Below are 17,277 nucleotides of genomic sequence, written 5' to 3' on the forward strand. Positions count from 1 at the left end.
GGGAATTAATTAAACAACAAAGGTGAAACTAATAAAATCAAAGATGAGGAAATAGGAAAAAAAAGAAATACAGATAAATACTCTTAACTCTAAACTTAGCCTATGCAATCCCCAGATCGTTTCCAGTTAAGCTATTTCAGAGGAATTTAGGGTTTTCTGTAATTAACTCACCAAAACCCAGACAGTTTACAGTTGCTCGAGCCACCAGAACAGCAGTAGCCAGAGAGAGCCTTCCAGAAGCACCTCCACTTCCCTTCAGGGAGCATTCAATCTTTCCTCCCCCAAAAGGGGAAGTCCTTCAAAAAACTGCCTATGGAGAGCTCTCCTGACCTCAGTAGTATTAGTAGTATTAGTCAGCTAAAAATTGCAATAATAATTTTATCACAAATAATTTTTACCACATTCTCACCCCCTTTGTTTCTTTGGAAAACATGTTTTCTCAATGAAACACCATCCTCTTTTGGCTTTCCCTGGCAGTACTCTCTCCTAGTTCATGTGCTGCTTGTTTAACTACTTTCTCAATCTCCTTGCCTGACTCATCAACCATCTCATGTGTCCTGAACATAAGTGTTCCCCAAGATTCTGCCCTGGGCTCTCTTTTCTTCTCCTTCTATACTTTCTGTCTTGTGGCCTCAGCTTCTATCAGTTTGACTTATCTCTATATAAGTAATTCCTAGCCCCAGTCTTTTTTTTGAGCATCCAGTCTTCATCATTTGCCTATTGGATATTTTAAACTGGATGTCTCAAAAACATTTTAAACTCCACATGTCCAAATCTGAGCTTATTTTTTTCTCTTAAACCCTCCTCTCATTCATATTGCTAAAGCTTCTAATTTAAGGTGACCACACATTAGATTTTTTTAGACAACACATTTAGATTTTAAATGACACATTATCTTGAAGGCACCACTATCCTTCCAGTACCTAGATTCAGAATTTCAGCATTATTCTGAATTCCTCCCTCTCCTTCATCCTACATTCCCAAATATTGACAAATCTTGCCATTGATACTTTTACACTGCCTCTTGCATCTGACCCCTTCTCTCCACTCATGCAGCTACCACGTTAGTTCAGGACCTTATCACCTCTCCCCTGGATTATTGCCACAAGTTCCTAATTGGTTTCTCTCCTTTGAATCTTTCCCTTCAGTCCAGCCTACACATCACTACCGAAATAGTTTTCCTTAAGGACAGATTTGATCATATTAGTCTCTTACTCACCCAACTGCATTGGCTTTTTATTGCCTTTAGGATTGAAATATAAACTATTCTTTTTAGCTTTGGAAATCCTAAAAAACCCTTGCCCCAGACCATCTGTTCAATTTCATTGGGTAGCATTCTCCCTTCCATACTTTGTGATCTATCTGAATTCTTTGTTCCTTACATGACTCTTCATCTTCTGTCCCTGTACCTTTGTACTTGCCATGTCATGTGACTTGGATGTGCCCCTTTACCTCTACCTCAGAGTCTTTCTCTTTTTAAAATGTACCTCAAGGCTTCTATGTGAAGCTTTTCCTCAGCCACAAGTGACCTTCCCTCCCAAAATACGTTATGTTTAACCAGTTTGTATATATTTGTTTATATTTATGCTACACTGTATATATTTTCATGTGTACTTATCATGTCTCCCGTTAGAATGTAAGCTCTGTGTGAAGAGGGTTTGTTTAATTCTTTGTATTGGTATTCCCAGTGCTTAGCACAGGGCATGGCCCCAAGTTGGCATTTAATAAATTCCTGATTTACTGATTATTTACAATACTGTATAATGAATCCCTATTTCCTTTCAGAAACCCTTTAAAAACACAGATATGAAAATATATCTTTTTTAGGTCCAACGTTTAGCCTTTTGCATTTTGTACCTGAAGGTACTCACAGCATTCTAATAATAATAACTCACTTATGTGTTGATTTTGTATTTGGAAAGAGTTTTTTAAAAAATGATAAATCTGAATGGTAAATAGTGCAGCTGTTATCTTTATTTCTCAGATGAGGAAACAAATACTTGGAATGGTGAAGTGACTTACCCATGGTCACAGATTGTAAGTGTGAGGTGGAATTCTGTCCTGTGTTTCCTTACTCCCAAATTCTGTGCTTAGTTTCCTATGCTACATCGCCTCTCAATTCTGTGCCATTTATAAATGTTCGTCTTTATTCTTCCTTGTGTTTGTCAGATTCTGTGCTATATTTGTTGGTGGAAAGGAAGGCCAGAAAAATAGCATTACTCATTAGCTATAAGCAATTCTTTTATACCTTACTAGTCCCCTTATTTTCTACTGCTTTTGATTATAGTACAATAGGCAGTTTTGTTAATTTATTTGACTTTTGAATGCTACTTACTGTCTTTTTTAGGTTATCACTTGCCTCTTCCATCAATTGTTAAATGTGATACTCATGTTCGAAGTAGGAGAAGGATCCCACCATGTACCCCTTAACATCACCTCACAAACTATCAGTACTAGAAATCATGCGATCCAGTTTATCAGGTGAAGCACAAACACTTTGGCTCTTTTCTTTCCTTACTGCTGTCTTAGGTTTCTGGGTTCTATGACTGATTTCTGTTACCTGTTGTGTTTTTATTTATTTTTTTAACTGCTGCATTAATTTTTTTTACATTGTTCTCACTTCCCAATTATTTACTGTACTTCTCCTTTCTCCTTCCCATAGGACTCTTGCTTGAGGGTTCTGGAGCACTCATATTTATTATTTCTTACTACACAAAAATATTTTTATATACATATTTTATAGTTTTTAGTAATCAAAGAGTTAAAAAAAATAAACTGACCATATCTGACAATGTATATGCCTCATTCTACACCTTGAATCCCCTATCTCTCAGCTGCATGGGGAAGGCATCCTGCATAATATGTCTCTGGATTCATGAATGGTCACTTCATTGATCATAGTTCTAAAGTATTTCATTAGTTATTTCCTTTATATTATTGTGGTTATTCTGTAAATTATTTTCCTGGTTTGCTTATTTTACTCTTATCTTTTTTTATAAGTTTATCTGAATTCTTCACATTTTTCATTTCTTTGCACTACATTAATATTTTCTCACTTCATATACTATAATTTCTTCAGCTATTCCAAAAACCCTGGGTGCCCACTTCTAGGCCTTTACTACTACAAAAAGTGCTGATATAAATGGTTTTGTAAATGTGCAAACTTTCCCTCAGTCTTTGACCTTTTTTGTATATTTTCCTAACAGTGGTATTGGTGGGACTTAGTGTATGACATCCATAAGGTTAAATTTTCTGTTCTGGTTGTGTCTAGAGAGATCAAAATGAGATATATCAGCGAGAGCCTGGCTCATAAGGTTCGTGTCCTTTCTCTGACCATTGAATTGGGACAGTTTGGTGCAGGAGTGGGGACCTTCCAGTTGATAGGGCAGATCAACCCCTTCAACTTGATTTTATTTAGCCATTTTCAATAAGTTTAGTCAATGTATTTTATCTGTACATTCCATATATCTACTCTTCCCCAGTTGAACTCTCTCTTGTGACAAAGAGAAACAATTAATCAAAAACATCCAATATGGAGCTTTATCTAACAGGGTAAGCAGTATCCTTGCCTAGTGGTCCTTCATTTCTCTGCCTTAGGGAGGAGATGTTTCTATATTTCTTCTTGAGGACCTTAATTGTTTTTTACATTACTCATAGTCCAGTTTCCTTTTCTTTTTTTCAGTTTCCTTTTAGTGATATTTTCATTTACATTGGTGTAAATGTTGTTTATGTTGTTCTTTTGGTTTTGCTTATTTTGCTCTTCATCAATTCATACAAATCTTTCCAAGTTTCTTTGAAGCACTTATATTATTTCTTACTACATGGGAATATTCTTTTATACTTATAATACAATAGTTTTTTTTAGCTGTTCTCTATTTGTTTCAAGTTGTTTACTCTCATAAAGAATGCTATTATCAATGTTCTTGTATAGATGGGACCTTTGTTTTTATTTAACCTAGTAATGTAAAATTGCTCTGGTACCATTGCCACAGTCTAAAGAAAAAGTGGCTTCCTATTGAATTGTTGGAGCCTTTCTATTTATTAAAAAACCTTCCCAGGTTATAGGACTCCAAGCAGTTGAATATCTACAAACATTGGTTAATCATCTAATCAATTTTCAAAGAGCAGGTATAACAAATGATAACTTATTCTGAAATTAAGTGAACCATAGAACATGACAGATGACTAAATTTCCTTAGAACTTACTTTTTACCTGCCATGTATATTCTTCTACCTAGGTCTAGCCTTTACTTTCTTCCCATTTTTGCCTCTTTCCCTCTCTTGTCTTTCTTTTGTATCCTTATCTTTGTTCTCCCTTCCCCTTTTGTGTTGGTTCTTTCTCAACTTCATCCCTCTCTTTCACTTTCTGTGTTTCTTTTATCTACTTTCCTCTTTCCTGTCCTGATTTCCTCAGGGAAAATCTGGCCATAATATAAAGTTGAAGTGAGTTGAATGTGTTTTTCTTAGGAAAATATAAAAGTTTTTTTTTTAACTTATGTGTAACCTTCTGGCCCTTGATTTAAATTTTTTTTGGGGGGGGGGTGAGACAATTGGGGTTAAGTGACCTGCCCAGGGTCACACAGCTAGTAACTGTTAAGTGTCTGAGGCTGGATTTGAACTCAGGTCATCCTGACTCCAGGGCCGGTGCTCTATCCACCGCTCCACCTAGCTGCCCCTTAAATTTAAAAAAAAAAATTAATTGGATATGCTATTAGTGATAGATTTATTTCTTTCTTGTTTATTTATTTGTTGGGGCAGTTGGGGTTAAGTGACTTGCCCAGCTTCACACAGCTAGTGTCTGAGACCAGATTTGAACTCAGGTCCTCCTGACTCCAGGATTGGTGTGCTATCTACCATGTCACCTAGCTGCCCCTGATAGATTTCATTATTTACCTTTTTGAATTGTTATAGTAGGTGGAGGTAAGAGAAAGGGGAGAATGATTAACTGGTATGCTTACATTCCTAGAATATGAAATTGATCTGAATATAGCTCATTCTTTTTTCTTCCACAAATTAGTCTTATAATAAAACTGAGTATAGCTTACAATTAGTATTATTTTTCAGTGCATATATATATACATAACTGTCTTTGTGCATGTATATATACACACATCTTTGTGCATATATTATGTTTGTATGCATATACAAACACATATATGTGTGTGTATTTCTTTTCTTTAAATGAGATCTCATTTTAGAAGGGTGATTCCTTCTAAAGATTTTGACATAAAGTGGTTAATTACATCATTGATGGCAAACACAAATAGAAAATTACAAATTAATGTTATCTTTTATAATATTTTTATTTATTTTTTTAATCATTTCCCAATTACATTTTAATCTGGTTCAAGCAACACTGGTGAATTTGACATCTCTGTATTACGTTTTGTATATGTTCTAGAGTTGATTAAATGTTTCTTGCTAGTGATTTTAATTGTAGAAGGAAATGGCAGACCACTTCAGTATCTTTGCCAAGAAAACCCCAAATGGGGTCATGAAGAGTTTAGCATAACTGAAATGATTGAATCAACAGTGATTTTAAGGGATTTTATAATTATTTTGTTCAAAGGTAGTTGATCAATTAATTGTTAATTAGTCTGATATCTAGCTAAGAGGGAAACTGTCCAGAGTACTGTTTATTAATCTTGATCAGTTCAAAGGTAGAATGATATGTAAATGATGGTACAAGTAAGCTTGTGTTAAAGAAAGGTCAGATTTGTGCATCATAACTTTGTATAAAGCTACACACACACACACCCAAGTTCAAAGAAGTAATATTATTTAATCCATTAAAGTTTGGTCAGTGTTTTACTGAACTACCATATAGTGGTTCTGTGGGTTAATCTTTTCCCACAGGAATATTGATGGGGATGGTTATTACCATGACTTTAAGGTAATCTATTTTGAAGCTGTACAAAGACAATTAGCTTTTGATTGCATCTGGTTTGCTGTATTCCACATGAAAGTGGTGTAGTGTGGTTTCTAACACATACTGGCTGTGATATCCTGTTCAAGTCACTTAACTTTGGAATGCCCCAGGCAGTTGCCTTAAGAATTTGGCTATTGGCATCAGGAGGGGGAGTGGCTGTACAGAGAAAGCAGAAATCTTCAAAAAGTTAGGCCAATAATTAGTAAAAAGGAGCTGGGGGTTGGGGGTGGGGCAGAGCCAAGATGGCAGAGGAAAGGCTGTGACTCCCCCAAGCTCCCAATAAACCCATCTACACACTCCAAAAATAATGCTATAAGACAACTCCTGGAGCAGCATAATTAATGCACATAAGAACAGAGTGAGACTATTTTCCAGCCAAAGACAGCAACTGGGATCCCCTGCTGTTCAGGCTGAGAGAGGAGCTTAGCGCACGGTCTGGACCCAGCCAGGAACAGACTATGCCACCAGGGCCTCAGAGTCTTTGGCCCCAGTGGCTTCTTCTGAGACTCGGCTCGTGAACCAGGGAGGGAGTTTGGTGGTTGGCTGGGGTGAAGTGGCTGCAGTCTCTGCTGGAGTTGGGGTGAAATGCCCTGGTTCTAAACCAGTGGGCTAACTCGAGTGGTGGTGGCCCAGTGGGGGAGGGACACAGGCACACCAAGATTCCAACCATAGAGAATCAGATTTCAATCAGACATCTGCTTCTGGGTTGAGATGAGTAGGCAAAAAAAAACAGTGGACCATACAGAGCTTCTTTGGGGGCAAGATAGACTGGAATATACTCAACATCCAAAGCTTCCAAGAAAAATATGAATTGGTCTCAGTCCATGGAAGTGCTCAAAAGGGACTTTGAAGAGAAAGTAGGAGAGATAGAAGGAAGATTTAGAAAGGTGGAGGAAAGAATGGAAAGAAAAATGATAGTGATGCAGGAGAGTCATGAGAAAAAAGTCAACAGCTTGAAAAGCCAAATGGAAAAGGAGATAAAAAAGCTGTCTGCTGAAAATAATTGCCTAAGAACTAGGATTGAACAAATGGAAGCTAGTGAATTTATGAGAAACCAAGACACTTTTCCTGAATGGTTTAAAAGAGAAATAAGAATTATAAAAGCAGAATTTGTGGCCCACACAGCAGAAGTAATCAGGAGAATATAAACACTTATATCCGTAGTCACAAATCTCACCAAAGGAACTAAACAAACAAAAAAACAATGAAAATACAAATACACAAAAGCAAAGGACAATATGTCAGAAGTAAAAAGCAGTAACATTAAAAGAAAGCATTGGGGCAGCTAGGTGGCATAGTGGATAGAGCACCGACCCTGGAGTCAGGAGAACCTGAGTTCAAATCCAGCCTCATACACTTGACACTAGATATGTGACCCTGGGCAAGTCACTTAACCCTCATTGTCCCTCCGCCCTCCCCCCCCCCCCCAAAAAAACAAGGACATATGAAAAGTGCAAACCATCAACAGAGGAAGAACTGATGGTATCTGGATATAGATTGAAGTATAATTTTGTTAGCGCCTCTTTCTAAAGTTATTTTGTCTATTTTCTTTCACAACCTGACTAACGTAAAGATGTTTAGCATAACTGCACATGGATGACTTATACTAAATTGCTTAATTTCACAGGAAGGGTCAAGGAGGGAGGGAGGAAGAAAATTTAGAACACAAAGCTTTAAAAAATCAATGTGGAAAGAAATGATGAGCAGGAGGAGTTCAGAGAAACCTGGAAGGACTTAAATTAACTGATGCTGACTGAGAGGAGCAGAAGCAGGAGAACATTGTACACAGTAACAGTAACATTGTGTGATGAACAATGGTGATAGACTTGGCTCTTTTTAGCAGCGCAACAATCCAAAACAATTTCAAAGAACTTCATGATAGAAAATGTTCTCAACATCCAGAAAAAAAGAACTATGGATTATGAATGCAGATTGAACCATACTGTTTCTACTCTTGGGCTGGTTTTTTTTTTCCTTCTTGTTTGAGGTTTTTCCCTTGTGCTCTGATTGTTCTTTCACAAGATGACCAATGCAGAAATAGGTTTAATGTGACTGCTCATATATAACCTATATCAGATTGTTTTCTGTCTTGGGGAGGAGGAAGGGAAGGAAGGGTGGGAGAAAAATTTGAAACTAAAAATCCTATGAAAACAAATGTTGAAAACGATCTTTATATGTAACTGGAAAATAATAAAATACTTTTATTAATATATATTAAAAAAGGATCTTAGAGCTTCCTCATTGCTTTCCACCTAGACAAATAAAATGGTCTATTGGATGGTATCTCTTCAGAGTACCAGTGCCACCAACTCTGATGTGACTGTTGTCTTTTAACTCCTTATTGTATTGAGATTTTTTTTTTTAAATGTGGGGTAAGTTTGTTTATTTCTAATGTAGGAGAAGTGGGTCTAGGAAAACTATTGTATTTAAAACTTGTTTTATTCTTATTTAACAGTGGTTTTTTTTTTTATGTTTTGAATAGTTCACTAGTGGATGAACTAAAAGAAGTTGTATTTCCAGTTCTCCGTATCTTACTACAGCATATCTGTTTCAAGGTACCGTTTGCCTTAGTAAGGTGCACATTTATATATGATGTTTGGAATTTGATGTTCATGTGCATAAGTCAATATCCTCACTGGAAAACATTTTTTAAAACAATTTTTTAAAAAATGGATAAAACTATGAATGAGAACCAGGAAGACCTAAGTTCAAATACAGCCTCAGACACTTACTAGCTGTGTGTCCCAGGACAAGTCACTTAACCTCTGTCTCAGTGCCTCAGTTTCCTCATCTGTAAAATGGAGATAATAATAGCACTTGTCCGACAGGATTATTATAAGAATCAAATGAGATAATTATTTGTAAAGCACTTTGTAAACATGCTTAGCTATTTTAATTGTTATAAATAAATTTGAAGATCTTTAATGTGTGATATATTGACTAGTTTCAGTTCACTTAGCTATGTGTCCTAAAAATGTATTGGTCCCAGAAGATTTCATTGTTTTCTCTTTCAGGTTCTAGATAAATCAGAATATCGGACCTATGCAGCTCAGGCCTTGGCACAGTTGCTCAATAAACTCCCCTGTCTAGAATATGCAGCATTCATTCACTGGCTTTACAAATATTCTCGAAATACAAAGGTATTTATTTATAAATCCTGGCTGCAAGGTTACAGGGCATATAAGAAAGATCCCTTCATTTTTTATTCCCAACTGATGATGATTCTTATGTTTTTTGCTTCAACAGATCTCACATAGGGTGTTTGCTCTTGATGTAGTCCTAGCTCTCTTAGAATATCCTGAAAGAGAGCTGGACAGTTCCCTCTCCCTGGAGCAGCAGCAGTTTTTAAAGCACAGATTTTTAGTACAAGAACTGATGTTTGGACGTTGCTCAGACAAGGCACCTACTGTCCGAAGCAAGGCACTCTCGAGCTTTGTTCATTGCCTGGAGATGTCAACTACTGTCATCTCAAATGGTATACTGGAGATTTTGCAAGGTAGGGTGCAGGCTGCAATGTGTGTGGTTTAATATTTTTTTATTTTGTTTTAATAAATGTCAAGAATTTAGACGGTTTTACCATGGGAGACTTGTAAAAAGAATATTCTCCAAACAGATATTGTATGATATCTTTCTACCCTTTTAAATACCTGTTATCTGACTAGTTTTTAAATAGACTTGTCTGTCTGTTGGAATTGAAAATCATTTTGTAGAATTTTAAACATGTATATTTTAAAAAGGGACTTTGTTATCTAACATTTGTTTATATTATTGACTGCTTCTGTTTCTAGAGATTGCCACATTTTGTTAAATGTTAAGTAGATATGACTACTGTCCATGTACATTGGAGAGAGAAGAATGTGATTCATTTATAGTCATTTAGTCTATTGTGTTTAGGTTTAATTTGCTAATTATCTTGGTTTTGATGGCTCTATGTTTAATTATGATGTATGATAATGAATTTTCTACTTGTTCAGCTTCAAGTTCTGCTGCCTCACAGGTGGATAGTTGTCCAGCCACTTTACTGGGAAGCACAGAAGGTAATGGATCAATCTAGTTTCAAACACTGAAACAATTGGCTTTTTCTTAGTTGGCTCTTATTGAGATAAATTGTCACATATTTGAAGGAGGTGTGTTATTGCTTTTTGACTTGAGAATTTTGTATTTATGTAATATTGTACATTACTGCTTGATGAAAGAAATTGAGGTTTATTATCAGTGGAAAAATAGAGTGACTACAATAGTGATATGCCACACTTATGCTATCAAATAAATGGTGTAAAAACTTTTTACCTTAATTCTTTTTCTCTTTTTATTGTCTTTTAAGTTCCTTCTAACTGTCCAAGAAAGACACTTAGTACTTTTAAAACGATAGATGTAACAGATACTGACAGTGGTGCTGAAAGAATTGAATTTGATGGTGAGTCAAATTATGTTACTCTGAAAAAGCTTTATTTAAATTGTTTAAAATATTACATTTTAAAATTTAAATAATATTTAATTTGATTTTAGGCAACCCTAAGCAATAATCCCACTTTTGGATTCTAACTAGATTGAAACCCTTTTTGTAATAGTGAAGCTTTTTTTCTTAAGAGTATAGCTCTAATTTATTAAAGTTAATACTGGTGGTCATGATATTGTATGGTATTTTATTTTTAAAGTTTTATTTTGTACTAAAATCAGAAATCACCAGTAATACTTGGCAAAAATTGGGAAGTGGTTTATTCTCAATAAAGATAGTTGTACCATGATTTCCAAGTAGTATGTAGGCTCAAAAAAATCTAGTCATTGGAGAGTTTTCATTAAAATTTGATTTGTTTGTAATTAATTTGGGAGGCTTAGGAAAGAGACCAGAATATTTGCCTCTTTAAGTATTCCAATGTTTTCATTATCTTACCATTACTCCTATTAGATTGTTTTCACTGCACTCTATGATTAAGACTTCATTACTTTGTGAAATATTTATTTAAATACCTACCAAAATTGCCCATTCAGAATTCTTTTCTACTAGTCAGTTTGAAATTTAAACTTAATAGTGATTATCAGTAATGATTTGATGAATCAGTTACCTGTATTGTTTATGTACTCAGTATGAATTTTAATTTGCCCTTATTTGTACTTTGATTAATGATTATCAGAACTGCAATGGAAAGAACACTAGCTGTAAAGTCAGAGGATGGGAGTTCAAATCCCACCTCTGTTGATTGCTACCTGTGTGACCCTGACAAGTCACTTAACCTCCAGTATTCTCTAGTTTATCATGTATGTATTTATATGCACATATATACACATACATACATATGCATACATATCGTTTTTACGTAGTTGTTTTTGTGTTGTCTCATATATTAAATTGTGAACTTTTTGTGGGAAAGGAATGTTTTTGGTTTTCTTTGTATCTACAGTGTTTAACACGGTTCCTGGAACATAGCAAGTGCTTTATACTTGTTTGGTTTTTGATTGATTGGTACATAGTTGACACCTAATAAATCCTTGTTGATTTGATTTCATCTTCCTGGCCTCTAGTTTTCTCATCTGTAAAATAATGGGGTTAGATTGCATGGCTTTTTTTTTTTGTATGTGTGTGGGGGCAACGAGGGTTAAGTGACTTGCCCAGGGTCACACAGCTAGTAGGTGTCAAGTGTCTGAGGCCGGATTTGAACTCAGATACTCCTGAATCCAGGGCCAGTGCTTTATCCACTGTGCCACCTAGCTGCCCACATGGCTTTTCTAAGGCCCTTTACAATTCTAAATCTTTCACCCTATGGCCAGTAGGCCATATGTTTACATTTACATGGTATTTTTCAGTTTAGAGATAGAGGGGTAATGTGAATTAATTACCCAGAGTTACATGACTTAGTGAGTTTCAGAGCCAGGATTCAAAATTTAGCCTTCTGACTCTAAATGAAATTTTCTTTCTATTATGTCATGTTGGGTTTTAAGTAGTTTTGATTTCTGGCAGAATATGCTACCCATCCTGGATGTAATTCATGTACTGGTTGTAGTTAGTGCCTGTTACATACTGTTTACAGAGCTTAAACTATCCTGGAAACTTTTAATTGTCCACAAATTTCAGTAGAAAGAAAACTAGACTTGGGTTCTCCTCAGTTCTTTTATGGGCTCACTCTGTGAACTTACATACCTCACTTACCTTATTTGGCTTTATTGTCCTCATTTGTAAAATGAGGATAAAGCTCTTTGTAATATCTATCTTAAGGGGGTATTGTGAGGATTGGGATATACTTTGAAATATGCTTTACAAATGCAAAGAATTACTTACAGTTATTCAACTTAGCATTCATCACAGTTTATGAAGACTGATTTTTATGACCTCAGTATGTCCTACTCAATTTACATTCTAAATGTGAATTTGTGGATTTTGTGGAATCGATGGATCTTATGGATTTACAAAATATGTTAAATAAGTCAAAACTGTTTTGAATGTTAAGACTTCTTTTTTTAAAATTATAGATTTATTATTGCATAGCCTTTTCCAGGAGACATCAAGTTTTATTCATTTAATGAGGCTTTCATGTTATAAAACCTTGTCAGATTAAAAGTACAGATAGTCCCATCTTGTGTTGTTTAAGTAAAAGTAATCTTTTTTCTTTTTTTTTTTTTTTAGTGAGGCAATTGGGGTTAAGTGACTTGCCCAGGGTCACACAGCTAGTAAGTGTTAAGTGTCTGAGGCTGGATTTGAACTCAGGTACTCCTGACTCCAGGGCCAGTGCTCTATCCACTGTGCCACCTAGCTACCCCAAATAACCTTTTTTTTAAAAAAAAAAATTGTACTTCTGCCAAGTAATCAATAACGGTCATCATTTTTCCCTCTTACTCTTTCTCTACTACGTTTCCAGTTGATGATTTCTTAGACAATACACTCATAGACTAGGATTTTCTACTGGTGTTATGTTGTGGTATAAATTTGGTTGATGTATCATAACGACTCCTTAATATTTTCTAAATAGGAAACAATATCCTGACTATGCTGAGACAGAGAGTTGGTGATGAGAAGACTAATGTCAGAAAATCTGCACTCCAGGTGTGCTTTTCTCAAAACTTTGCTATGTATATAAACAGCACTGAGGTCTTCATAGCAGAAGAGAGGGTTTTGGGAAATCTTAAAGTTATATATATTATTTAACTTACCTTTCTAAACTTGCCTGTTAATCTCTAACCTTAAGGTGTAGTAAAAATATTTCAGCATTGAAAAGGGCAGTCTAGGCTTTTAATGGCTTTTATTTTTAGAAAATTAAAAATTTTGCATCCTTGGTTTCCTTATCCTTCCTTTTGTGCCCTTCTTCTACCTACCTACCTACCTATCTATCTATCTATCTATCTATCTATCTATCTATCTATCTATCTATCTATCTATCCACACACATATATATGTATATATGTATATAAAATTCATCATGATTGTCCAATAGAAGATATACGTGCGAGTATACAATGTATATAATAAGATATATGTGTGAGTATACAATGTATATAATTCTAGAGGAAGTACAGAAGGAAGCACAGACAAGCAGGGCAGTTTTGAAAGTAAATGTGTAGAATTTATTAGATAATTTTTATAAGTGCTGTGAAATGTAGAGTCAAAATTTCATATAGAAATCTCTATTGGTTCTGCTTTTTGTTTAGAAATGTTCTTTTTATATTTAAAGTTAAGAATTTTTTTTAAAAAATTATTTTCTAAATGTGACTTCCAGGTGTTGGTTAGTATTATGAAACATAGTCAGATCCCATGTACCCAAGAAGACTTAACAACCCTGCAGGAGCGGTGCCGGGACCCTGCGGTTTCTGTTCGGAAACAAGCACTACAATCTCTTACTGACCTTCTTATGGTAAGGTGATGGGTGTTATGGGCCTTTAATTCATATTAATTGCATAAGATTTTTTGGGGTAAAAAATGTCTCATCATATGTTACATATTTGACCATTAGAAATTCTGTAGTCCATTAAATAGTTATCCATTTAAAGAGAAAATGAAAGACTTAGACTTTAATTGAATCTGGTTTGCCATATGCTACCTGAAGATATTAGATACTTATTCTAGATAATCCTGGCAATTAACCTTTTCTTGATTTTTGCTAAGCTGAAAATGCTCACATACAAAATCAATAACTTTTTCTTTATCTAATTTGGTTGAGCCAGAGGTCTGAATCAATTTTTAAATAAAACTGAAATATGTAGATGGTATTGCCACAAGAGCAGCTCCATTTAAACCATGTATAATTTAGTTAAAAGCACAGCTGCTAGAGCACTTTGAAAGCATGTTTATTTTCTGTATTTCATGTCAGACAGCATAAAGCAATATATGCATTGACTTCTTTCTGTCAGCATGTAGTTTAATTGTTCCTTGGAATAGATACTGATTTATGCTTTATCTTGATCTCTATTTACTTCAGGAATCAATTCCTCATGATTTGACATCACCAAAAGGAGCATTGACATAATCTAATAATGATAATCTTTAATACTTAATTTAGATCTCAGTAAGTGCTAGTTTATAATAACTTGTGGCTGAACTTTGTCCATTTCCCTTTCTTCTGGCCTTTTGTATGCCATAAATGTTTAAATATTTTTAATAGGTACCTTCACTTTTTTTTTTTGCTTATGTTTTTAACCCCTTTAGTTCTTGATCATAAATTCACTGATTTTTACTTCGATTACCTTTGACGGCCTAAATTATTAACTTCAATTAGAGGCAGTTACATGGTGTAGTAGATAAAGCACTATGCCTGGAGTCAGGAAGACCTGAGTTCAAATCTGGCCTCAGACACTTACTAGTTGTGTGACCTGTGGTAAAAAGTTTTAACAGTCGGTTAGCAATAATGGAGAGACGCCAGTTTTTCTTTAAGGACCACCCTTTCGGGGAGGAGACCAACGGCATGAACTACGCACGCCAATCAGCCTGCTAGCACTCCACTTCCAGGGTGCGAGCTTAAAAGCCAAGGAGAGAACAGAAGTGGGGCTTTTTTTTCCTGCTCTGCTGGTCTCTTGACTGCGCTGCACAGACAGCTGCTGTCTGGAGTTCTCCTCGGCCTGGCTCGCAGTTAGCAGCAGCACGCGCTTGACATGGTCTCTCTCTCTCCCCAAAGGTGGCCTTGGGTTTTGGTGAGTTTTATACGGAATATAGACTAAGCTTAGACTCAAGACGATTTGTTTTGTATTTCTACTTTCCTATCCCTCTAATCAACATCACCTTGTAACTACCATACAATAAAAGCTCTAACTAGAAAACCAGAAGATTCTTCCATTTACTAGTCTGGGAGATAAATTAAGGGAAAGGTTAAAGAGGGGAGGTTTATGATCTAATATCCAATTTTAAATCTCACAGACCTTAGGCAAGGCACTTAACCTCTGTCTGCCTCAGTTTTCTCAACTATAGAATGGGGATTATAATAGAACCCACCTCCCAGAGTTGGTATGAAGATCAAATGAGATAATATTAACAATGTGCTTAGCATGATGCCTGGCACAGAGCAGACACTAAATAAATGCTTATTCCCTTTGCTTCCCCTTTAAGGCTCAGCACAGAAGCGTCTTGATACAGAAAGCCTGGCTGACCGGAATTATTCCAGTTGTGATGGACACTGAGAGTACCGTGCAAGAGAAGGCTCTGGAGTGTCTTGACCTGCTTGTGTTGCAGCACATTAAGAACTACAGTAAATTCCGAAGTGAAGATAATAACCAGATATTAGCATGGGATCTCCTTACTCTTCTCACTTCAGAAAGCCAGGAACTGAGGTATGTCAGTTTTATAGCTCATTTTCCTTTAAGAAGGACACTTGAATTTTTTGTGGTTCGAATTCCTTCTTGTAGCTGTTAAATTTTTATGGGCCTTTTAATCATTTTTTGCTTTCATTTGAAGGCTTTTCCATTTCATCTTGCATCTTAAAGTATACATTGTACTAATGGATATGGTACTTTCATAAAGACTTTACCAGTGCAGAATATTGTGCATTCATGACTTGTAGCTTGAGTTTTTTTTAATGTATTATATTAACTGTTTTTAAAAGCATTACAATATTGTGTAGGCTTCTAGTTTACTGTGATTAGTTCTTTCTTCTTATTTTTTGTGTTATCTTTTGATTTAATTCATTTTTACCCATTCTTTTCTATTGCCCTCCTTATTCTCTCCCTCCCCTTGCCATATTTTCTGGTCCCTACTCTACTGGTCATCCCTGTTTTAGAAATCTTTGTTCTCTCCCATTCCACAGATTCTTTTCTACCTGACTACATATGTATACAAGTCTCTCCAATCTCCAAAAAAGCATTTCTTTAACCCTTCTATCACAATCCCTTATTGCTCCATTTCTTTCTAAGCACTAGTCTAGTTCTAGATCTTTAGGATCCACCTCTTATTTCTAAATACAGTATTGTTTTTAATGGCATAAAGTTAATGGTGCTGTCCACTTGCACAGAGAGGTAAATGAGTCCTATACTTTTGCTTCACTGCTCCCTTAAGTCACAATCTTGTTTAGAAGATAAAACAAATAAAAGAATTGGCAGAGTGGGTCTTATGCTTCTCCCAGAGGCTAGAAGATACATTATTTCATGGGATATTTAGTCATGTATTGTAATACCATTGATATTTGAGGGGGGAAACCAGCTAGGAACATAATTGTAGCTTACACATCAACATCAGGTAGTAAATAGCATTTATTAAGTGCATACTATGTGCTAGGCACTGTGGTAAGGGCTGAGAATACAAAGAAAGGCAGAAGACAGTCCTTCCTCTCAAGGAACTCATGATCTAATGGAGATAACATGCAAACAGCTATATACAGGCAAGCTATAGACAAGATATACTGGAGATAGTCAATGGAGAGAAAGCACTAGCAGTCACAGGGATTGTGAAAGATTTCTTATAGGATGTTGCTGAGGACAAAATAGTAGAGAAATTATATGAAGAACTTGGTAAGATCCTCCAAATTAAACCAGCATACACTCTGATACTTAGTGACTTCAATGCAAATGTGGGAAAAGGCGAGGATGGAAAGAAATATATGGAAAATCATGGTTCAGGAAAAAGAAGTGAAAGAGGACAAGTCTTTCCGCAGTTGAGAAATGGTCAAAGGATATGAACTGGCAGTTTTCAAACAAAGAAATCAAGTCTATCTATAACCATATAAAATTTTTTCTAGATCACTATTGATAAGAGAAGTGAAAATTAAAACAACTCTGAGGTATCATCTCATACCTACCAGAGTGGCAAATATAACAAAAAAAGTAAACTGTTGGATGTTGGAGGGGATGTGGGAAAGCTCAGACACTGATCCACTGTTGATGGAGTTGTGAAAAGATCCAACCATTCTGGAGAACAATTTGCAACTATGCCCAAA

The 17,277-nt window shown here is 35.6% G+C and overlaps 1 protein-coding gene across 2 annotated transcripts in view; it reads left to right on the forward strand.

Moving 5' to 3' along the window:
- Nucleotides 1–17,277, forward strand: part of NCAPD3 (non-SMC condensin II complex subunit D3) — a 93,427-nt gene that overhangs the window by 11,915 nt on the left and 64,235 nt on the right. For both annotated transcript variants that reach the window (XM_043994980.1, XM_043994981.1), the window contains exons 8-16: nucleotides 2,348–2,481; nucleotides 8,412–8,484; nucleotides 8,944–9,069; nucleotides 9,176–9,425; nucleotides 9,904–9,966; nucleotides 10,254–10,346; nucleotides 12,895–12,968; nucleotides 13,639–13,773; nucleotides 15,459–15,679. In XM_043994980.1, coding sequence (XP_043850915.1) covers nucleotides 2,348–2,481; nucleotides 8,412–8,484; nucleotides 8,944–9,069; nucleotides 9,176–9,425; nucleotides 9,904–9,966; nucleotides 10,254–10,346; nucleotides 12,895–12,968; nucleotides 13,639–13,773; nucleotides 15,459–15,679 — 1,169 coding nt within the window. The remainder of the gene's footprint in view (nucleotides 1–2,347; nucleotides 2,482–8,411; nucleotides 8,485–8,943; nucleotides 9,070–9,175; nucleotides 9,426–9,903; nucleotides 9,967–10,253; nucleotides 10,347–12,894; nucleotides 12,969–13,638; nucleotides 13,774–15,458; nucleotides 15,680–17,277) is intronic.

The sequence above is a fragment of the Dromiciops gliroides genome, chromosome 3, assembly GCF_019393635.1.
Source record: "Dromiciops gliroides isolate mDroGli1 chromosome 3, mDroGli1.pri, whole genome shotgun sequence".
NCBI lineage: Eukaryota > Metazoa > Chordata > Mammalia > Microbiotheria > Microbiotheriidae > Dromiciops > Dromiciops gliroides.